At 44.9% G+C, this 24,695-nt stretch overlaps 2 protein-coding genes across 3 annotated transcripts in view; one reads left to right on the top strand and one right to left on the bottom strand.

Moving 5' to 3' along the window:
* The window catches only part of LOC306932608 (uncharacterized protein), a 23,917-nt gene extending 167 nt beyond the window's left edge, over positions 1–23,750 (top strand). The window contains exons 1-5 of one of the 2 annotated variants that reach the window (XM_079514469.1): positions 1–376; positions 7,801–8,655; positions 16,020–16,199; positions 20,998–21,259; positions 23,098–23,750. The exon at positions 1–376 is cut by the window's left edge and continues 167 nt beyond it. In XM_079514469.1, coding sequence (XP_079370595.1) covers positions 257–376; positions 7,801–8,655; positions 16,020–16,199; positions 20,998–21,259; positions 23,098–23,213 — 1,533 coding nt within the window. In that variant the 5' untranslated portion in view covers positions 1–256 and the 3' untranslated portion in view covers positions 23,214–23,750. The remainder of the gene's footprint in view (positions 377–7,800; positions 8,656–16,019; positions 16,200–20,997; positions 21,260–23,097) is intronic. The other variant, XM_079514470.1, reaches the window with a different exon arrangement.
* The window catches only part of LOC306932970 (uncharacterized protein), a 293,356-nt gene that overhangs the window by 74,243 nt on the left and 194,418 nt on the right, over positions 1–24,695 (bottom strand). The window lies entirely within an intron of this gene.

Genomic DNA, 24,695 nt, shown 5'->3' with positions numbered 1-24,695 from the left:
GCATATTACGCACGTGGCATCGCTTGATTTATTTTGCGTGTTTTATTGTGGGACATTCTAAAAAAGATGGATGGAGAACCAGATGTCTGTATGTGTGTATGTGTGACTGTGTGTGCGCGTGCGTGCGTGTGTGTGTGTGTGATCTGACCGAATGAGTGGACTGTGGATTTGTGCGTATGTGTCCGTGTCAGTGCGTGCCTGCGTGCGCGTGTGTGTGCGTGACTGACCACCACCACCTTCACCGAGGCGTGCCGACATGTCCAGTCCGCTCGTGGTGAGCCTGCTGGCGGCAGCGTTCCTCAGCGTGGCTCGGTACCAGGTCGGTGCCTCCGGCGGGGGTGTCTGGGCTGCTGCATCCTCCTGTAACAATGGAATGGTAATAATACTTAATATTGCTACTAATACTAATAACATTATATCCTGCTGTGACAATGGAATTACTACTATGGTATTAACTAAGTAATACAATAGGATACCAGAGGCGATCAACGCTTGTAGATCGGCTATTTTCAAAGTTTATACGTCTCTAAATGTTTTGCTGAATTGAACAAGGTGGGCCCTCTTGTAAACAAGTGTAATGCTTTATTGGGTCATCGACTCACAGTTAACAGTCTTTGTATTGAGTTGTGCTTGAATTGTACTGTAATTCTGCAAACTATTATATATACATATATAATACATATTTCAACCAATCAATCAATATATGGTTCAAAAGCTTCAACTATAGTAAAAGTTTTCAAATAATTGTAGTGAGGCAAAAAGTACAATATTTGCCTCTGAGATAGTGGAGTAGAGGTACGTAAAGTCCTAGCCCCTCTTGGAACCCTCGTAAAAGGTTTCTGACATTTGGATGTTTACCTTTTACGGAGGGTTCCTTCTCAGTTGTCGCCCGCAACATGGCGATTCTGGGATACACACGGACTTGGCCTCGCATATGTCCTTTCTGCGCTATTTGAGTGATGGTTATATGTCTCTAAAGAAGCATATATCAGCAATAGGAGACAACGGAGACAACGGAAACCTCAGCGAACGGCGCAGAAGCCGTTAAGTATTTTAAATTTGTTAGACCGTTTTGGCAGCTCTGAAATTCTCTCTTCCTCACTTCCCATGTCCCGCCTCCCTGGCTAGATGTACGTCCTAGTTACTGCCTCTGATTGGCCGACCGCATACATGCAGGATGTTTTTCAGGGCTGCCAAAACGGTCTAAAAATACTTAACGGCTTCTGCACCGTTCGCTGAGGTTTCCGTTGTCTCCGTTGTCTCCTATTGCCGATATATGCTTCTTTATAGACATATAACCATCACTCAAATAGCGCAGAAAGGACATATGCGAGGCCAAGTCCGTGTGTATCCCAGAATCGCCATGTTGCGGGCGACAACTGAGAAGGAACCCTCCGTAAAAGGTAAACATCCAAATGTCAGAAACCTTTTACGAGGGTTCCGAGAGGGGCTAGTAAAGTCCTTAAGTAGGCTACTTTTAAATGTAATCATATGCTGGCTATTAGGCCTATATTAATACCAGTAATGGTAACTTGTCATCAATGGACTCTCATTTTGTAAATACATTATAAATACAACTTTCTTTGTTAAAAATTGCGGGGGGGGACGACGACAGGCAGTTCAATTTAATAAATTAATAAAAAAAAAAAGAGGCAATACGATACAGTTTAAGAATGACATGATCACATGATGTGTCTCCTAAACTATGGAATGAACTTCCCATTGCAGTCAGAACTGCAGACTCACTCCCAATCTAAACTGTGGAATTAACTTCCCATTGCATTCAGAACTACAGACTCACTCCCAATCTAAACTATGGAATGAACTTCCCATTGCATTCAGAACTACAGACTCACTCCCAATCTAAACTATGGAATTAACTTCCCATTGCAGTCAGAACTGCAGACTCACTCCCAATCTAAACTATGGAATGAACTTCCCATTGCAGTCAGAACTGCAGACTCACTCCCAATCTAAACTATGGTATGAACTTCCCATTGCAGTCAGAACTACAGACTCACTCCCAATCTAAACTATGGAATGAACTTCCCATTGCATTCAGAACTACAGACTCACTCCCAATCTAAACTATGTAATGAACTTCCCATTGCATTCAGAACTACAGACTCACTCCCAATCTAAACTATGGAATGAACTTCCCATTGCATTCAGAACTGCAGACTCACTCCCAATCTAAACTATGGAATGAACTTCCCATTGCAGTCAGAACTGCAGACTCACTCCCAATCTAAACTATGGAATGAACTTCCCATTGCAGTCAGAACTGCAGACTCACTCCCAATCTAAACTATGGAATGAACTTCCCATTGCAGTCAGAACTACAGACTCACTCCCAATCTAAACTATGGAATGAACTTCCCATTGCAGTCAGAACTACAGACTCACTCCCAATCTAAACTATGGAATGAACTTCCCATTGCAGTCAGAACCACAGACTCACTCCCAATCTAAACTATGGAATGAACTTCCCATTGCATTCAGAACTGCAGACTCACTCCCAATCTAAACTATGGAATGAACTTCCCATTGCAGTCAGAACTACAGACCCACTCCCAATCTAAACTATGGAATGAACTTCCCATTGCAGTCAGAACTACAGACTCACTCCCAATCTAAACTATGGAATTAATTTCCCATTGCATTCAGAACTGCAGACTCACTCCCAATCTAAACTATGGAATGAACTTCCCATTGCAGTCAGAACTGCAGACTCACTCCCAATCTAAACTATGGAATGAACTTCCCATTGCATTCAGAACTGCAGACTCACTCCCAATCTAAACTATGGAATGAACTTCCCATTGCATTCAGAACTGCAGACTCACTCCCAATCTAAACTATGGAATGAACTTCCCATTGCATTCAGAACTGCAGACTCACTCCCAATCTAAACTATGGAATTAACTTCCCATTGCAGTCAGAACTACAGACTCACTCCCAATCTAAACTATGGAATGAACTTCCCATTGCATTCAGAACTGCAGACTCACTCCCAATCTAAACTATGGAATGAACTTCCCATTGCATTCAGAACTGCAGACTCACTCCCAATCTAAACTATGGAATTAACTTCCCATTGCAGTCAGAACTACAGACTCACTCCCAATCTAAACTATGGAATTAACTTCCCATTCAGTCAGAACTACAGACTCACTCCCAATCTAAACTATGGAATTAACTTCCCATTGCAGTCAGAACTACAGACTCACTCCCAATCTAAACTATGGAATGAACTTCCCATTGCAGTCAGAACTACAGACTCACTCCCAATCTAAACTATGGAATTAATTTCCCATTGCATTCAGAACTGCAGACTCACTCCCAATCTAAACTATGGAATGAACTTCCCATTGCAGTCAGAACTACAGACTCACTCCCAATCTAAACTATGGAATGAACTTCCCATTGCAGTCAGAACTGCAGACTCACTCCCAATCTAAACTATGGAATGAACTTCCCATTGCAGTCAGAACTGCAGACTCACTCCCAATCTAAACTATGGAATGAACTTCCCATTGCAGTCAGAACTGCAGACTCACTCCCAATCTAAACTATGGAATGAACTTCCCATTGCAGTCAGAACTGCAGACTCACTCCCAATCTAAACTATGGAATGAACTTCCCATTGCAGTCAGAACTACAGACTCACTCACAATCTAAACTATGGAATGAACTTCCCATTGCATTCAGAACTGCAGACTCACTCCCAATCTAAACTATGTAATGAACTTCCCATTGCATTCAGAACTGCAGACTCACTCCCAATCTAAACTATGTAATGAACTTCCCATTGCATTCAGAACTGCAGACTCACTCCCAATCTAAACTATGTAATGAACTTCCCATTGCATTCAGAACTGCAGACTCACTCCCAATCTAAACTATGTAATGAACTTCCCATTGCAGTCAGAACTACAGACTCACTCCCAATCTAAACTATGTAATTAACTTCCCATTGCATTCAGAACTGCAGACTCACTCCCAATCTAAACTATGGAATGAACCTCCCATTGCATTCAGAACTGCAGACTCACTCCCAATCTAAACTATGGAATGAACTTCCCATTGCATTCAGAACTGCAGACTCACTCCCAATCTAAACTATGGAATGAACTTCCCATTGCATTCAGAACTGCAGACTCACTCCCAATCTAAACTATGTAATTAACTTCCCATTGCATTCAGAACTACAGACTCACTCCCAATCTAAACTATGGAATGAACTTCCCATTGCATTCAGAACTGCAGACTCACTCCCAATCTAAACTATGGAATGAACTTCCCATTGCATTCAGAACTGCAGACTCACTCCCAATCTAAACTATGGAATGAACTTCCCATTGCAGTCAGAACTACAGACTCACTCCCAATCTAAACTATGTAATTAACTTCCCATTGCATTCAGAACTGCAGACTCACTCCCAATCTAAACTATGGAATGAACCTCCCATTGCATTCAGAACTGCAGACTCACTCCCAATCTAAACTATGGAATGAACTTCCCATTGCATTCAGAACTGCAGACTCACTCCCAATCTAAACTATGGAATGAACTTCCCATTGCATTCAGAACTGCAGACTCACTCCCAATCTAAACTATGTAATTAACTTCCCATTGCATTCAGAACTGCAGACTCACTCCCAATCTAAACTATGGAATGAACTTCCCATTGCATTCAGAACTGCAGACTCACTCCCAATCTAAACTATGGAATGAACTTCCCATTGCATTCAGAACTGCAGACTCACTCCCAATCTTTCGCCGTAGTCTGAAAACCCACCTCCATCTTAGCCCCTATAGTACTTATGACCTCGACGACCAAACTTATGTAATTTAGATATCATGTTATGTAGACATATGCCAGGTCTTCCTATAGTGCTTATAGGTTTGATTTACGGGTTGATTGTTTTTTTACCAGCTGATACGAAGTATCGGCAGGTCTATATTAGGATGGGAAACTTGCAACACTAGATCCTAGTGTTGCCAAGTCTGCATATTTCCAGCCAAGTCTGCATATATTTCCATCCAGCCTAACGTGGAGGCTGCTTAGCTTATTTCTGTCACGACAGTTGGCAACACTGGCAACCATACTGCCGAGTACTTCTTGCTGAGTGTTGCCAAGTCTGCATATTTCCTGCCTGCATATTTCCAGCCTAACGTGGAGGCTGCTTAGGTTATTTCTGTCACGACAGTTGGCAACACTGGCAACCATACTGCCGTGTACTTCTTGCTGAGTGTTGCCAAGTCTGCATATTTCAAAAGCCCACAAAAAACACCTTTCAACACACTACTTACACACACTCCAACTCGCTTATAATTCACGGACCTGGCAACACTGCCTCCCCTCGCGCCAATGGCTCAGACACACACGCACACACACATACACACACGCCTGGAAGCCACCGCCCACTGTGATCTCTCCTCAGGAGAAGAGAAACAGCGGAGGAGGAGGAGGAATTGTCGCCTCACGATTTCGCTTATTCCTTCTAAATCTCTGTATATAAAATATAGCTAACTCATCGAAACTCTTAGTTACATCAATATTGTTCTTCGCCAATAGTTGGTTTGTGCCAAAGTATTACGAGTATAGAGTTCGCATTGGCCAATTCCATTGCCACGCACATTCACAGCCATTTCCCATCGCGGTGGTTTGACCCAGAGCCAACTCATAGAAGAGTTACGACATTGAGGGGGCAGAAACCGAGCGCTCGAGCGCTGTTCATGCAGGCTGAACTGAACAGTTTCGGGAGACAAACACAGCAGTTACTTTTGCACCATGCTAATGCCTGCTAAAGCTAATGTTGACAGCCTGTGTGTGTGCGTGATTGCAGCTATGGCTTGCAGGAGAGAGAGGCAGGCGGAGCAGAGGGGTCTCGTCTCGCGCAGCGTGTGTGTGGAGTTTATGCTTTGAGAATTTCTGCCCTCTTCCATGGCATTTGCAACACAAAAACATTCTCCCATGTTGATAAGAGTATTTTGAAAAGCACTAAAGCAGTGGTTCTGAACCTGTGGTCTGGGGACCACCAGGTGGTCCCCAGCTACATGATGGAGACTTGGTAACCAAATGAACCCTTAGAGATCTTTAACTCTTGCGAGTACAATTCAACCAAGTGGGTCCTTTTGCTTCAATTTCACACTCTCAACAGTTGAAAAATTGTTAAACATCTACATTACTTCTACACAATTTGAGAATGTAGCAAAATTAATTTGATCAACATTGGCCTGTTATCTCTCCTAATGGTACCAACATCAATACAGTTCTCGGTGGTCCGTGGCTCAAATGCAGAATAAATAATGGGCCTTGATATGACAAATCTTGACAACCACTGATTTAAGGTATATTTAGAACGGATAAAAATATGCTTTTAATTTGCGATTAACTATGGACAATCATGTGATTAATCACGATTACATATTTGAATCGATTGACAACCCTATTATTATATAAGCCAGAGGCAACAATTGTGCAAATAGCCAATCCACAAGTTCACAACGACCTTGGACATCTGCTATTTCACAACATTTATCTGTGGAACCATTCTGTTGCTTGTCTGGGTGGGGGGGTCCCCAGTTCAAATATGATTACTTTGGCGGGTCACAGCCTGAAAAGGCTCCTAAAATTGCTAGCCTACCACCTTGATATTACCAAAAAAAATGTTGGAACTTGTTGCCTTATCTAACTATTCATTGATTCACTCCCAAAATCCTTTTGGCAAAAAAAAAAAAATCACACCTGTGTGAAGTGTGGGGCGCTCACTTCGCATTCTCTCATGTTGGGCTAGTTGGTGTCAAGGTGATGTCTGTTTGCTCAGCAGTTGCTGATGTCTGCTCAGGAGGTTTGAGTGTTTACTCAGAACGAAAACAAATTAGAGGGAACATTGCCGCGGACCACCGCACCAACCTCTGCAGGGACCCCCCTTATATTAAACACACATCTATACGGAAGCTGCTGGTTATTATTCATATTGAATCAATTCTTGAATTGAATTGATTGAATATAAGGGGGGTCCCTGCGGAGGTTGGTGCGGTGGTCCGCGGCAATGTTCCCTCTAATTTGTTTTCGGTCTGTTAAATCAAGCTACAGACAACACATTCCAAATAACCTCCATTTCCTCTAATGACTTGATAGTCACCAATGTTTGGCTCCATTTTGTACTAGGCTACACTCACCTGGACAGATCCTGTTGTTGTTTACACACACACATAAACAGACACAGATATATACATTTCAGATAATAGCACAATTCTGAAGATTGTAATCAGCTGGTAATTAATTGATTTGAATCAATTCTTGTTTTGTTGTTTTTTTTAGGTTTTTAGTATTCTACTGTTAGACTGATTATAGGTTCTTGGTTTATACTTATGATCATATATGACTATATTTATATGTATTTGATGTATTACCATGTGTTGTTCTGGCTTACTGTAAATCACTCTGGATTACGTGTGATAAAGTAGGTGATAAGGGGGGGGGGGGGGGGGGGGGATATCATTTAGATTCTGCAGTTCAAGAGCTTAAGTGGCAGCGGTGGCCGAACGGATAGCGGCGCGGTCTTGATACCGGAAGGTTCCTAGTTCGAATCAGCCGTCCGACACGTTAAAAAATTACCACCGCTGAAGTGCCCTTGAACAAGGCATTGAACCACTACGATGAAATGTGTTCTATGAGCAGGGCCTGGCTGGAAACAAGTTCTTGAGCTTAGCCCAGATACCCTGGGTAAATATAGATTTCATTTCATTTCATTTCATTTCATTTCAAGTGTGTTTGTTTGTGACAGTGCGACAACGCTGACCAGGAGCCCCACAACACTGAGCTCCACCAGGAGGCCCACAGCACTCAGCTCCACCAGGAGGCCCACAACGCTGACCTCCACCAGGAGGCCCACACCGCTCAGCTCCACCAGGAGGCCCACACCGCTCAGCTCCATCAGGAGGCCCACAACGCTGACCTCCACCAGGAGGCCCACACCACTCAGCTCCCCCAGGAGGCCCACACCGCTGAGCTCCACCAGGAGGCCCACAACGCTCAGCTCCAACAGGAACACCACACCACTCAGCTCCACCAGGAGCACCACACCGCTCAGCTCCAACAGGAGGCCCAAACCGTGAAAACAACCACCGCGGATGAAGAGCCACGCGCTACGAATGACTCTACCGGACGAGAGACTCTGGAGGACAGGCGGAGAGACAAAGACGCAGCTCAGAGCATCGCTGCGCAGACGCAGACCAAGGCAGCTCAGAGCATCGCCGTGCAGACGCAGACCAAGGCAGCTCAGAGCATCGCTGCAGAGACGCAGACCAAGGCAGCTCAGAGCATCGGCGCGCAGACGCAGACCAAGGCAGATCAGAGCATCGCCGTGCAGACGCAGACCAAGGCAGCTCAGAGCATCGCTGCGCAGACGCAGACCAAGGCAGCTCAGAGCATCGCCGCGCAGACGCAGACCAAGGAAGCTCAGCGCATCGCCGTGCAGACGCAGACCAAGGCAGCTCAGAGCATCGCCGTGCAGACGCAGACCAAGGCAGCTCAGAGCATCGTCACGCAGACGCAGACCAAGGCAGCTCAGAGCATCGCTGCGCAGACGCAGACCAAGGCAGCCGGAGACGACCGCGTCTCCCACGGACACAACACCACGGTAAGCTAAGTTATGAAAATAAGACCAGAGATTTATAGAAATGTTAACATCATTCTACGCCATTGTTTCTATGTCATCATTTCTATGTTGTTTAACACATTTTTAGACCTGAGGACGATTCTAAATCCTGACAGTTTCCTTGAAAAACCTATGTTTCTATGTCAGTCGTTCTCATACATTTTAATGTCAAGGACCCCCAAAAATATCTGTAATTGGCCGCCGACCCCCATCTAAAAATATTTTTTCCAGGGACCCCCCAGAAGCAAAGATTTGAGTTACAATCTTTCGCTCTGAAAGAATATATTTTCAAAGATTTGTGCCGCATTTTCACGATTTTTCAAAAATAGCACACCTACAAGCTCTTTTTTTTGCCAACTATGTGAATATCCGTTCCCCCCGCCTATGTGACGTTATACGCCAGCTACGGATATATCCGTTTGATGTATTAATACCATGTGTTGTTCTTGTGCTTACTGTAAGTGGCTCTGGATTAACCCATTTTGACCTGAGATCAGATTCTAAAAATCTTCTACATCCTGACAGTTTTCTGAAAAAGCTATGTTTCTATGTCAGACCTACAAGCTCGTAGCGCGCCACTCGGTGCCGCGCTATGAGCTTGTAGATCTGCTATTTTTCAATAGCTAAAGCATAACATAATGCTAACACCAAAAGGGGTTCCCGCCCAAAATGGGTTAACTCTTTGAGCGTTTCAAGGATTTCTATATAGTAGGTAGACTTCTCTATGGCATAATCACGTTTTTGAATGATTTATTGAAAATTCTCTGTTGTGAATGTGTGACAACGAAAGACCTTCAGAGAAAGCTTGACTTGTCTGCTTCCAGGAAAAAAATGAACTGAGTTGATAAAATGTTTAGTTTTTGTGTTGGAAGCCATTTAAAAGAGCCTGCATTTACACTGGGTAGTGTTTCTAGGAAAACAAAAAAAGTTATGCCCGGTTGAAGTTTTATTTTCTAAATAACTTTTTTTCTGCTGGGCGTCCATAGCCATGCAATATCTCATTTTAAAGGGTGAGTTGTCTAGTTCAATTAAAATAAAATAAAAAGTTTCTCACATGTACCACTGTAGATATTTTGCCATCTATAAATAGCATGGTCAGTCATGATCAATCTGACCTATCCAGCTAAAAGTCCCCAGAGCTCTGAATTGGAACATCATATAAACTCAATTCTTTTTTGGGGTAAAATTAGACATTCTAATGCACATTTTGATATACACCATGTTTACATAGTCTTACCAGTACCTTGTCTATTCATGCATGTATCTCAAAAACCTATTATGAAGAAACACAGTTTTGATAGAAAACACATCCAAGGACATTGTTTTGATATGACTTGGTGCCCATGAAATGTATCAAAATATAGACTTGAATGTATACTGTATTATAAAAAAGAAATTGAGTTATTACCATCTACCGTTACAGAGTAAATCACAGTTGAAACTCGCTTAGTCATATACAATAAACCTCACAATAGTGAACAAAATAGCCATGACAGGTCTAACTCATTGTAAAAGCGTCTTTTATTTTTTATGACTACTAACATAATAAAATTCTAATAAATATTACAGAAAATAAATAGGCCTACATACAAAACAGTTGTCCCCAAACTCCCCAGTGTCCCCAAACCACTGCATTCCAGTTGTTCTTGACGGTGTGTGTGTGTGTAGGCTAAATAATAATAATAATTTAAAAAAAAACTGCCCCCCTGAAATGAATGAATCCGGTTCAGTATCGGAGAACTCCATCGCATCATCCTCCTCATCTGATGTCAGTTCTAAATATATAAAAAATAAACATTTAGCTGTTGTCAGTGCACGCTACTATTACATGGTGTTTGTAGCTGGCTGCTAGTATCACGATAAAATAATAGGCGACGTTAGAATGACACCAATGAGTGCTCGCAGGTATAATATCCAGCACCATCGCGTCGCCACATTCCACTGGCTGTTGGCTAGTTTCTAGCAAACGAAATGGTACTGGCTATTGGCCGGGGGGGGGGGGGGTGGGACGTAGGCTATCTGACATCATCATCGTCATCATCATCATCATCACACGGTGACACACTAAACAATGTAAAATCATGATTGTATACAATATACAATGAATGCAATTATCATGCAAGCTCATATAACTCATGGACAAAAGAAATCTACAAGCTCACAACGCGTCGCGCATGTGACCTGTTTGAGCTTGTAGAGCTGGCTGCTAGTATCACGATAAAATAATAGGCGACGTTAGAATGACACCAATGAGTGCTCGCGGGTATAATATCCAGCACCATCGCGTCGCCACATTCCACTGGCTGTTGGCTAGTTGCTAGCAAACACTGCAGAAATGGTACTGGCTATTGGCCGGGAGGGGGGGGGACGTAGGCTATCTGACATCATAGTCATCATCATCATCACACGGTGACACACTAAACAATGTAAAATCATGATTGTATACAATATACAATGAATGCGATTATCATGCAAGCTCATATAACTCATGGACAAAAGAAATCTACAAGCTCACAACGTGTCGCGCATGTGACCTGTTTGAGCTTAGATCATCATGTTTGTTCTCCGTCTTTGTAGACAGTAAAAGGTGCTGGCTAATGGCTGGAGGGGGGGTTAGTGTCGGTCGGTGCAGTACAAATGTATCGTAGCAGGCATGCAGCCATGCACGCATGGCAGTACAATTATTTTATATTGTAGCGTGCCATATAGGCGATCTGATCTGAAGAGTAATGTTCGCTCCTTTTATTTACTGTCTACAAATACGGAGAACAAACATGCATCGTTTACTGAAGCAACGCGTGGTTATGCGCGACGCGTTGTGAGCTTGTAGATTTCTTTTGTCCATGATTTCTGATCACTATAGAAGGGCATTTTCTACAATAAGATTACCTCAAAACATTCCGGGTTGATCGTCTTCTTTCAATGGTTTCCCGGTATAGCTCATAGGACGACGATGAGGAGACAATGAGTGGTAGTGGCCGGTCCCCGCTCCAGTTCTAAGCCCAGCCACCGGTCCCAGCGACCGGGCTGGTGGGGACTGGAGAAGGCGACTGGGACGCGTATGGATCAATACTACTACCACAAAACTCGCTCAAATAAATATTACTGCTTTCAACTTTTTCTGATAGAAAATCGCTCGGGAGAGACGGCAAACGGGCTGAACACTGAAAACTATGAAAACTCCCTCCGCCCCCACTGTTTACTGGGGGGTGGGCTCAGCTTCCAATGGCAAAGCGTACACGTGTGTCACGTGACACGGGTTTTCTGGGAAATGTAGTTGATATTTATGCTCAATAATAATAATAATAATAATAGCTCAAATTTATATAGCGCTTTTCAAAATACCCAAAGCGCTTTACATAGGAACACTAGGAACAGACTTTAATAAGAAAAAAAACAAAGCAAAACATAACATAGCAGTACAGGGTTAAAAAGATAAAAGGATAAACGAGGGAAAGGGGGGACATCCTATCCAGACCTCAGCTGGGGAAAGCTATCCTGAAGAGGTGGGTTTTGAGTGAGGTTTTGAATGAGAGGAGAGAGGGAGCAGCTCTGAGATGGTTGGGGAGTTCATTCCAGAGGTTGGGGGCCGAAACAGAGAAGGCCCTGTCCCCCCAGGTGCGGTGCTTGGCCTTGCGGACCTTCAGGAGGTTGGCTTCACTGGACCTGAGGGAGCGGAGGGGGACATATGGTTCGAGAAGATCGGAGAGGTAGGGGGGAGCCAGGTTATTGAGAGCTTTGTAGGTGGTGAGCAGGATTTTGTAGTGAATTCTTTGTTTGACGGGAAGCCAGTGTAGGTCGTGGAGGACGGGTGTAATGTGGTCTCTGGAGCGTGTACTGGTGAGCAGGCGGGCAGCAGAGTTTTGTACGTGTTGTAGTTTGTTGAGGATTTTGGAGGTGGTGCCATTGAGTATACTGTTGCAGTAGTCGATCCGGGATGTGATGAATGCGTGGATGAGGGTTTCGGCAGCAGGGAAAGACAGAGAGGGCCGGAGGCGGGCAATATTCCTGAGGTGGAAGAAGGCGGTTTTGATGGTCTGGTTTATGTGGGGAAGGAATGAGAGGGTGGAGTCAAATGTGACACCAAGGTTAAGGATGTGGGGGGAGGTTGTAACAGTGGTGCCATCGATGTTGAGGGTGAAGTTCTGGATGGAGCTGGTGAGAGAGTTAGGGCCGATGACTAGAATTTCTGATTTGTTGCAGTTGAGTTTTAAAAAGTTATTTTGCATCCATGTTTTAATATCACTGAGGCAGGTGGTGAGGGTGGAGTGGGTGGCAGCAGTGATGGTCTTGGTGGAGAGGTACAGTTGAGTGTCATCGGCGTAGCAGTGGAACTGGAGGTTGTGGTGACGGAGAATTTGCCCAAGTGGTAGAATATAGATAATGAAAAGGAGAGGACCAAGTACAGAGCCCTGGGGGACGCCGTGGGTGACTGGGGCAGTGGAGGAGTGACAGTTGTTGATGGAGATGAACTGGTGGCGGTCAGAAAGGTATGATTTCAGCCAGGAGAGGGCAGTGTGTGTTATTCCAAGGGAGGACTGAAGGCGTGAGATGAGGGTGGAGTGATTGATGGTGTCAAAAGCGGCAGAGAGGTCCAGGAGGATGAGGATGGAGAGGGAACCAGAGTCAGCGGAGAGTAAGATGTCGTTGGTGACTTTGAGGAGGGCTGTTTCTGTGCTGTGCATTGAGCGGAAACCAGATTGGAATGTTTCATAAAGGTTGTTTGAGTCCAGGTGTGATTTAAGTTGGGAGGCGACTGCTCTTTCTAGGATTTTGGAGATGAAGGGAAGGTTGGAGATGGGGCGGTAATTGTTGGGGGTGTCAGGGTCTAGTCCGGGTTTTTTGAGAATGGGGGTGACAGCAGCCAGTTTAAGGGCAGGTGGGATGAAACCAGTGGACAGGGAGGTGTTAATGATTTTGGTGATGGTTTGGGAGAGAGCTGGGAGGCAGGCCATAACTAGGGAGGAGGGCATGGGATCCAGGATGCAAGTGGATGCCTTCATGCCGGAGGTTATGGTGGATAGGTCAGATGTGGTGATCTCGGTGAAGATGGTGAGTGGTTGACCAGAGAACAGAGGGGGGGTAGGTTCAGGATCCGGGGGAGTGGTGGAGGAGGGGATGGCCAGTTCAGAGTGAATGTTGTCTATTTTGGTTTGAAAAAACGTCAGAAATGATTCGCATTTACTGGTAGTGAAGGAGGAGGTGGTGGTATCCATGGGTTTGAGCAGGTTGCTGACAGTGGAGAAGAGCGTTTTGGGGTTATTGCTGCCAGATTGGATAATGGAGGAGTAGTGGGAGGTGCGTGCACTGTTGAGGGCTTCCTTGTATTGCTGCTGGTGTAAGTTGTAGGCCTCAGAGTGAACAGTTAGACCGGTTCTTTTGACTAGCCGTTCGAGCTTGCGGCCCTCTGCCTTAAGGTGGCGGAGGTGGTCTGTGTACCAGGGGGCAGAGTGGGTGTAGGAGACAGGTTTTGTTTTTGTGGGAGCAAGCTGATTTAGGCAGGTGGAGAGGGCATTGTTGTAGTTATTGACTAGTTCAGTCGGGGAGGCATTCTGGGTGAGTGAGAGGTCAGAAATTGTGACAGTCAGGAGGGAGGAGAGAGCAGGGGGCTGGATAGATTTGAGGTTGCGAAATGTGATGAGGCGTGTATGCTTGATGGCAGGGGTGGGGATGTCAATGTCCACGGTGAGGGCCAGGTGGTCAGAGAAGGTGGAGAGGGTGGAGCCGGAGTTGGAGAGGTTGCTGATGGAGGTTCCGGTAGTGCAGATCAGGTCTAGAGTGTGACCTTTTCTGTGTGTGGGGAAATCTACATGCTGGGTGATATTAAAACAGTTTAAAATGTCCAGGAATTCAATGGCAGGTGGGGAGTTGAGTGAGTCCACGTGAAAGTTGAGATCACCAAGTAGTAAGACAGATGGAGAGATGGCACAGAGCTGGGTGAGGAATGTGGAAAAGTCAGAGGGAAATGAAGGGTTGGGTTTGGGGGGGCGGTAGATGACTGCAGTAACCAGGGGCTTGGGGCCAGATAGTTTAAAAACCAGTTGTTCAAATGAGGAGGAGGTTGGAATAGTGACTTTTGATGTGTTGTCGATGTATTATGGCTAAACCACCTCCACGTTTGTCAAGCCGTGGTTTGTCCATGTAGGTGTATCCGGGGGGTGTGGTCTGGTTGAGTGAAATGTTTTTGCCAGGTTTCAGTAATGCAGAAAATATCTATTTTATTGTCCATTATAAAGTCACTGAGTATGAGTCCTTTGTCTGTTAATGATCGGGTGTTGAAAAGAGAGAATTTGAGACATGGATTGAGTTGGACGGATAGTGGTGCTTTGATCAGCAGCTGTAGGCAGGCGGGGGCGGGGCGCACGTGTGGTGTGTTGTGATGACGTCGTTCGTTTGACCAGAGTGAGGGGATAGTGGAGTGATCAGACCGGGAGTAAACAAACTTTCTACGGGATCTTCGATGGATGTATTTGGATCGGCGTAACAGTCCGTGTGTTTTGATAGCTGAGATAAAGGATGGAATGACGATGTAGTTGTTGAGTTTGAGCAGTTGTGAGGTGGAGTAAAACAAAGACATGGTGCCATCCGGGATTGATGTTGTTAGCCTGGAGCTGTTGTTAGCCGCTGGCAACACGTTTGTTGACCAGAGGAGATGGAAACACAGACACAGCAGGGTAATCCACAACATGGCAATTGGACGGAGAAGTAATAAAAGAAAATAGAGAAAGGATGAATGAACAGATGAGACCAGTGGGAGCTGTATGAGCGGTGGTGGAGCCGGGTAGAGGAATGAAGGTGGCGATCGTAGCCAAGTGATGGCTTTGTCGTACCGGTACCGGGACAGTAGCCTAATCCTTATTCCACTTTGCCACGCGTACTGTGGCGCTGACAGCGGGGAAACTGACTGCAGATTGCTGGTTGCTAGCTAGCCCTAAAGCCGCCAGCTAACCAGCACAGAACACGGGGAACGGCTGCCTATGTTGTGGCTGCCAGCTAGCCCTGAAGCCGCCAACTAACCACAACGTAGAGAAGCAGCCGAACCGCACCAGGACAGTGTAGTCCAGGTGATTCCGAGGTGGACGTCAGAAAATGGTTCTGTTGCAGTGTTCCTTATCAATACTCTATACAGAGGTGCGGACCGAATTAATTTATTGGTATTATTAAAAAAAGAGAACTACGGAAAATCACGTACAAGTCAGACAGAACTAATGCAAAACTCCACGTGTTTTCCAGTAGTAATCTGTCTAAGGGTTAAGAGCCTCTGCTAAATGCTACATGCTACATTATCGTAAAATTGAAATTGCATTGTTATTTGTCCACTTTTATGACTGGCTGGTGATTGACAGCCCGACGCGTCACAGAGGCGGTCAGACATCAGCCTGCTGGGAGTGACGGAGAGAGAGGTGGCGAAGAAACGCGCGCACGGCAACGCGCACGGCAACACACACAGCAACGCACGCGCTCGCAGCATAACCCGAAAGGGCGGCTTCACCTCGCCTCTACCCCGCCACACCCCACGACCCAGGGTGAGTACTGTATGTAGTTTACATACGACCCAGGGTGAGTACTGTATGTAGTTTACATACGACCCAGGGTGAGTACTGTATGTAGTTTACATACGACCCAGGGTGAGTACTGTATGTAGTTTACATACGACCCAGGGTGAGTACTGTATGTAGTTTACATACGACCCAGGGTGAGTACAGTATGTAGTTTACATACGACCCAGGGTGAGTACTGTATGTAGTTATGACCCAGGGTGAGTACTGTATGTAGTTTACATACGACCCGGGGTGAGTACTGTATGTAGTTTACATACGACCCAGGGTGAGTACTGTATGTAGTTTACATACGACCCAGGGTGAGTACTGTATGTAGTTTACATACGACCCAGGGTGAGTACTGTATGTAGTTTACATACGACCCAGGGTGAGTACTGTATGTAGTTTACATACGACCCAGGGTGAGTACTGTATGTAGTTTACATACGACCCAGGGTGAGTACTGTATGTAGTTTACATACGACCCAGGGTGAGTACTGTATGTAGTTTACATACGACCCAGGGTGAGTACTGTATGTAGTTTACATACGACCCAGGGTGAGTACTGTATGTAGTTTACAATACATACGACCCGGGGTGAGTACTGTATGTAGTTTACAATACATACGACCCGGGGTGAGTACTGTATGTAGTTTACATACGACCCGGGGTGAGTACTGTATGTAGTTTACATACGACCCAGGGTGAGTACTGTATGTAGTTTACACACGACCCAGGGTGAGTACTGTATGTAGTTTACATACGACCCAGGGTGAGTACTGTATGTAGTTTACACACGACCCGGGGTGAGTACTGTATGTAGTTTACATACGACCCAGGGTGAGTACTGTATGTAGTTTACACACGACCCAGGGTGAGTACTGTATGTAGTTTACATACGACCCAGGGTGAGTACTGTATGTAGTTTACATACGACCCAGGGTGAGTACTGTATGTAGTTTACATACGACCCAGGGTGAGTACTGTATGTAGTTATGACCCAGGGTGAGTACTGTATGTAGTTTACATACGACCCAGGGTGAGTACTGTATGTAGTTTACATACGACCCAGGGTGAGTACTGTATGTAGTTTACATACGACCCAGGGTGAGTACTGTATGTAGTTTACATACGACCCAGGGTGAGTACTGTATGTAGTTTACATACGACCCAGGGTGAGTACTGTATGTAGTTTACATACGACCCAGGGTGAGTACTGTACGTAGTTTACATACGACCCAGGGTGAGTACTGTATGTAGTTTACATACGACCCAGGGTGAGTACTGTATGTAGTTTACATACGACCCAGGGTGAGTACTGTATGTAGTTTACACACGACCCAGGGTGAGTACTGTATGTAGTTTACATACGACCCAGGGTGAGTACTGTATGTAGTTTACACACGACCCAGGGTGAGTACTGTATGTAGTTTACACACGACCCAGGGTGAGTACTGTATGTAGTTTACATACGACCCAGGGTGAGTACTGTATGTAGTTTACATACGACCCAGGGTGAGTAGTGTACTGTATGTAGTTTACATACGACCCAGGGTGAGTACTGTATGTAGTTTACATACGACCCAGGGTGAGTACTGTATGTAGTTTACATACGACCCAGGGTGAGTACTGTATGTAGTTTACACACGACCCAGGGTGAGTACTGTATGTAGTTTACATACGACCCAGGGTGAGTACTGTATGTAGTTTACAAGGTTATTATAATTGACTAAAAATAACAAACTAAAAATAAATAACAAAAACTAAAATACAAAATAAAAATCATTTTCATTAAAGGACCACTTCACCACTTTTCAACATCTCTTCATATAATTGTTTCTCACTAATGTTCATGATAAAACACCACCATTTTTTCCTACTCAGTCTGTGTCTCATAGGAGGGCTTTGGGCAGTTCGGACACCCGTCCACCAGTGACATCATCATTAGGCAGATTTTTTTTAAAACAAGATTTGTTTTAAAATATATTTAGATTGTTATTATCGTGAGAACGATGGCTTCAACTTTTGCAATGCAACTTTTCAGGAAAAGAAAGCCTGCCGTTTCTATTAGCTTGGATTCACCATCGATGATGTCACTGGTGGACGGGTTTCTGAACTGCCCACAGCCCTCCTATGAGACACAGACTGAGTAGGAAAAAATTGTGGTATTTTATCATGAACATTAGTTAGGACCAATTATAGGAAGATAAGTTGAAAAGTGGTGAAGTGGTCCTTTAACTGAACTAAATCAAAATTCTTAAAAAAATAAACAAACTGAAATTATAGACAAAATGCCTGTAGTTTTAGTTTTTCTCGTCACCAACAGTAACTGAATATATATTTATTACACAACAGGGCCTACTTTACTTACTCTGACCTTGGTCTGTCAAATAACCCCAAGTATGGAAAAAAACAACTAAAAAGTAAAACTAAACTAAAACTAAGCATTAAAAACTAGCAAACCTGCTCTAAAAACAATTTAAAACTAACTGAATTAGAAGAAAAGAAATTGTCAAAACGAACTAAAACTAAACTATAATGAATAATCCAAAACTAGTATAACATAATTATAACATATAATACAAGTCCCAAGGTGAGTATGTAGTTCACACTGGAACCTAATAAAACTACTACCCAGGGTGAGTATACTGTACAGTTCACGCTGAATCCTAATAAAACTACAACTTCCACAATCCTCTAACGTGGGAGTGGACCGGAAGCAGTGTTTTTGCGACCGCGAAGGAAATGAAATGGTCACGTGACTGGGCTGCGCCATGACACTTCATGGACACGTCATGGACACTCATGGGAGCCAAAACTCACACCGGAAGTTCAATGAATACATGGCAGTGAATGGAGCCGGCTGGACCGGCTCATATAATCGGTTCCGGAATATAAAAGAAGACATATCACAGGTTGTTTTCTAATCACTTACTTTTCGATGTGCACAGTATTTTTATCTGAGGATCTAAACAGCAGCAGGTATCGTTTCTGGCTCAGAGGTATCGCGAGATTTGGCTGCCGGACAGGAAACGGTGGGAAGTCTCGCGATACAATTTACAATTTAGGCATTTAGCAGACGCTCTTAATCCAGAGCGATTTACATTAAGCAAGAACAAAAAAAGCATGGGAATACATCACATAAAAAGCATTTATCATGAAACATGTGTACCGTAAGCTAAGAACGTAACAGTGGAATATCTATATAATTAAACTATACATATAAACTATACATATATACTATACTATGCTATACATATGTACTATGATGTGCTATGACTACATACAATGCAATTATAGTGCGATACTTGGTACGTTCAGAAAGGTGCTTTGTGCTCTTTAGATACCATACCTCAGGGGTGCCCACACTTTTTGAGTTGAGAGCTACTATCAAAATGACCAGCTCAACAAGATCTACTGACCGAAATAGTTACATAAGACACACTTGGAACAGGAAATAGAGAGAGAAATAGAATAGGTTTTCTTGTATATAACTTTGTAATGCTACTGACATTTGTGCGCAACACTCTTGGGGGTTTGAGCTGACAGGCCCTTTTTATGTCAATCAATCAAGTCACCTTAATACAAGTGATACATTTTAGGGGCATGTCATGTGATCTACCTGCACAGCCTTTGTGATCTACTGGTAGATCACGATCTACCTTTTGGGCACCCCTGCCATACCTCTATATAATTACACAGTGTACACATTGAAAAGCAACACAGCAGACAATAATGTGTTACATGTCTTCTGTTATTTTCCAGAAGCGATTACTTTACAAAAGGTCTCAGTCATTCAGAAAGGGTTTTTTCAATGAATTGAATTGTAATTCACACATTAATCATGTTGCCTTTTTTCACCTTAGAAATATTGCACGAATCACTGTCATTGGACGATGCAAAAACGCTGATGATCCACACCTTTGTTTGTTTTTTGGCTTGATTATTGATTATTGCACTATTTTCTGGACTGCCAAAGAAAACAGATTACAACTTGTCCAAAATGCGGCAGCCAGAGTTTTAACTAAAACTAAGATGAGAGAACATATTACTCCAGTTTTAGCTTCACTGCATTGGCTTCCGGTTGTTTTTAGGATTGATTTCATTTTTGTATTATTATTTTCTTCGCCTTTATTTTTCTAGAGGGACAGAGTGACAGTAGGCTCACAGGAAATGGGGAGAGAGATGGGGGGGGGGGGTGACATGCGCTGAAGGCCGCCGGGAACCCGCGGCACACTGCCAGACTGGATTACCAGCCAAGGTGCCCAGACGGTTACGCCAGCCGCCCGGGGCGATTTTAAAATGATTTTACTTGTTTATAAAGCTCTCAATGCCTGTCTAGATATGTCCCAAACTGCCCCCTAAGGTCTAACCTGACTCCACCAGATGGGGCAGCAGAGAGCCTGCTGATTGGCCAGGCCGTTTTGTGGCCGGGCATCAAGTCTGCCTGAGAGTTCCCAGATGGGACCAGGAGGGGGGAACCCAGTGTACTCTCTGCTGCCCCATCTGGCGGAGTCAGGTTACCTAAGAGTCCTCCATGTTCCTAAAAATGGCAACTAAAAAACACGAAGCTGGTTCTACGGGCCGACGGCGTGGAACAAATTCACTGCTGGTCTTTATGGCGTTTGGTAGATTTGTAGTCCCGTTCCCGGAGCCCAGACTACATTCTCATGTATGGAAATGTGATTCTTTTGACGTGGCCAAAAACACTATCTATCTATCTATCTATCTATCTATCTATCTATCTATCTATCTATCTATCTATCTATCGATCTATCTATAGTCATCCAGACCACCAGATGGCGCCAGTGAGGATCCCGACGGCGGCAGAGTGCTGAGGAAAGGCACAGCGTCCATGTCTTCACCATCATCATCATCGTCACACACGGCCAGGACGGACGAGGCCGTTTGGGCGGCGGCGGCGCTCGGTTTCCTGCTGGTTCTGTTGGCGCTGTCCGTGTTGCACACCCGCCTCTACCGCCACTGGAGGACCGCCCCCAGCCTCTACTGGAGGGACCCCCGGTTGGACTACGACACTGTAGCAGGTAAACACACCACGCCCACTTTATACTGGACACACCCCCTACTGGACTATGACAGTGTAGCAGGTAAACAGCACCACGCCCACTTTATACTGGACCCCCCCCCCCCCCCCCCCCCCCCCCTGATTGGACAGGTAAACACACCACGCCCACTTTATACTGGACACACCCCCTGATTGGACAGGTAAACACACCACGCCCACTTTATACTGGACACACCCCGGACTGGACTGACTGACAATGCTAGCAAAAAATGTGCAGGCTATTTGCGCGGAAATATGTGATTATGCTACTTTTTGGAAAAACTAAAATCACACCCGTGTGAAGCGAGGGGCGCTCTTATCACCGTACATCATCATATCAGCATGTCTGCGGACAAATACAAATACATATTAATCTTTGACATGAAACAATGTGGGAACCACTGTTAACACCCTGAGCGCACAGGACGGAGTTCTCCGCCCTATCAATTAGTAACGCCCAGCGCTCAAGATGGAGATTGATCAAAAGGACGGAGATTATTGATATCAAAACCGACCGCATCGCTCCACAGGCTGGGAGCGTCTGTTGCGCAAAACTCGATGTTATTTTCCGGTGGGACGTCATCGAAAATGTTCCCCCCCCATTTTAGCTGACGAGATCGAAAATCTTAATACATGAATAACTCTTGATCTAAATCATTCTGTCCAATTCTAAGAAAAGATTATGTGTTAGACGGCCCACCGCGGTCCCATCGCTAGTCGCGTTAGAATTAATCATACCTCCCGTTGTTGCCGATCGCCTCGAGAGTGTTTTGGCTACATCTATCTGCTTCAGCCACATCCGGGACAACATCTGGTCCGTCGCTAAATGTGCTCCGCTGCTATAAAATCGCTGGGCGCTATGATTTATTGGATTAAATAACCCCGGGCGTTCGGGGTGTTAATAATAATCACACGCGTGTGAAGTGAGCAGCACTCTTATCATCATACATCACATTCCAAGCTTAAACAGACATTGGAGCGGCTAGTGCCGCAAGCAAAAGAAAAAGGCCAATATTATCAACTACACTTTAGAAACAATCGAGGGTAGCGACTGGGACGTAAGTCGGGACTTGATCACCCCGGCTGGGTCACCTGAGTGAGGGGTGATGTTCGAGAGACCCGAAACCCGGGTGACCTTGGGATACATCACTGAGGATACGTCCCAGGTGCATCCATGCAATGTTTTGTTTTGTTCTAGAAACAAGGCCAAATAATCAACTACACTTTAGAAACAAGCCCAAATGATCAAATACACTTTAGAAACAAGCCCAAATAATCAACTACACTTTAGAAACAAGCCCAAATAATCAACTACACTTTAGAAACAAGCCCAAATGATCAAATACACTTTAGAAACAAGCCCGAATAATCAACTACACTTTAGAAACAAGCCCAAATAATCAACTACACTTTAGAAACAAGCCCAAATAATCAACTACACTTTAGAAACAAGCCCAAATGATCAAATACACTTTAGAAACAAGCCCAAATGATCAAATACACTTTAGAAACAAGCCCAAATAATCAACTACACTTTAGAAACAAGCCCAAATGATCAAATACACTTTAGAAACAAGCCCAAATGATCAAATACACTTTAGAAACAAGCCCAAATGATCAACTACACTTTAGAAACAAGCCCAAATGATAAAATACACTTTAGAAACAAGCCCAAATGATCAACTGTGTGTGTGTGTGTGTGTGTGTGTGTGTGTGTGTGTGTGTGTGTGTGTGTGTGTGTGTGTGTCTGTGTCTGTGTCTGTGTGTGTGTGTGTGTGTGTGTGTGTGTGTGTGTGTGTGTGTGTGTGTGTGTGTCAGATGTGATTGACAGGAGGCTCAGGGTGATTGACAGGAGGAAGAGGAGGACGTCACGCAGCAGAAGGCGGGACTTTGTTCTACTTCCTACTTCCTCCAGTGAGGACGACAGCCAATAGGGACACTCCTCCAGAAGGCACAGCAGCCAATAGGGACGCTCCTCCAGAAGGCACAGCAGCCAATAGGGACGCTCCTCCAGAAGGCACAGCAGCCAATAGGGACACTCCTCCAGAAGGCACAGCAGCCAATAGGGACGCTCCTCCAGAAGGCACAGCAGCCAATAGGGACGCTCCTCCAGAAGGCACAGCAGCCAATTGGGACGCTCCTCCATAAGGCATGACAGCCAATAGGGACGCTCCTCCAGTGAGGACGACAGCCAATGGGAACACACCTCCAGCCAAAGGGGAACGCTCCTCCAGCCAGGACGACAGCCAATGGGCACGCGCCTCCAGAGGGCACGGCAGTCAATAGGGACATGCCCTCCTCCAGCCAATAGAATCACAGGAGAGACCTCCAGGTTCTATGACAGCCAGTAGAAACACTGGAGAGACACCTCGAGCAAGGCACAACGTCAGCTAATAGAAATCCAGTATAGACTTGGCATGGACCAATAGAAATCCATGAAGGAAGTGTGTCCTTTGAGGTGAACCGCGTACAGAGAACGTCCACGGAGGTTAACCCATTTTGGGCGGGAACCCCTTTTGGTGTTAGCATTATGTTATGCTTTAGCCATTGAAAAATAGCAGATCTACAAGCTCATAGCGCGCCACCGAGTGGCGCGCTACGAGCTTGTAGGTCTGCTATTTTTGAAAAGTCGAAGAACCACTGACATAGATACATAGCTTTTTCAGAAAACTGTCAGGATGTAGAAGACATTTTTAGAATCTGATCTCAGGTCCAAATGGGTTAACATTGTTTAATGCAATCAGACAGGACTTTTCTGTTTGGGTGAATGGGCTGTCAAGGCCAGAAAGCAGTTTTTTGCCACTCAGTGGGCGTTCCCGCATAACTTCCAGGTACGATGATGTCATGCGCATACCCTCTAGCATCCCTAATGTTATTCTCCATAGAGACATTTCTTCCGCGACCCAGGGATGAGCGAGTGACATCATCAGGACCTCTGTACTCTATAGCAGTTGTTCCCAAAGTGGGGTCCGGGGACGCCCAGGGGTCCTTGAGGGAGTTCTAGGGGGTCCCCAGCTAAATGAGAGTTTGGAACCAAGTGGACCCTTATGGGTCTGTAACTCTGAGGTCCATTTGTACACTCTCAGAGTTACATAAATGAACATTGATTTTACAATATAAATTGGGGGTCCCAGAGATAGAAATGCCATTAAATGGGGGTCTGTAGACTAATATGCATGTCAAACTGGGGGTCCTTGAAATTAAACGGGTTAAGAAGCACTGCTAGAGCTGTAAAAATCTTCTCTTATGGGGGTCCCTGCAGGCATATGTTTTCAAATGGGGGTCCCTGCAGGCATATGTTTTCAAATGGGGGTCCCTGCAGGCATATGTTTTCAAATGGGGGTCCCTGCAGGCATATGTTTTCAAATGGGGGTCCCTGCAGGCATATGTTTTCAAATGGGGGTCCCTGCAGGCAT

Source organism: Electrona antarctica (genome assembly GCF_951216825.1).
Source record: "Electrona antarctica genome assembly, chromosome: 11".
Classification (NCBI taxonomy): Eukaryota; Metazoa; Chordata; class Actinopteri; order Myctophiformes; family Myctophidae; genus Electrona; species Electrona antarctica.
This window is presented reverse-complemented; position numbering and strand designations above follow the sequence as displayed.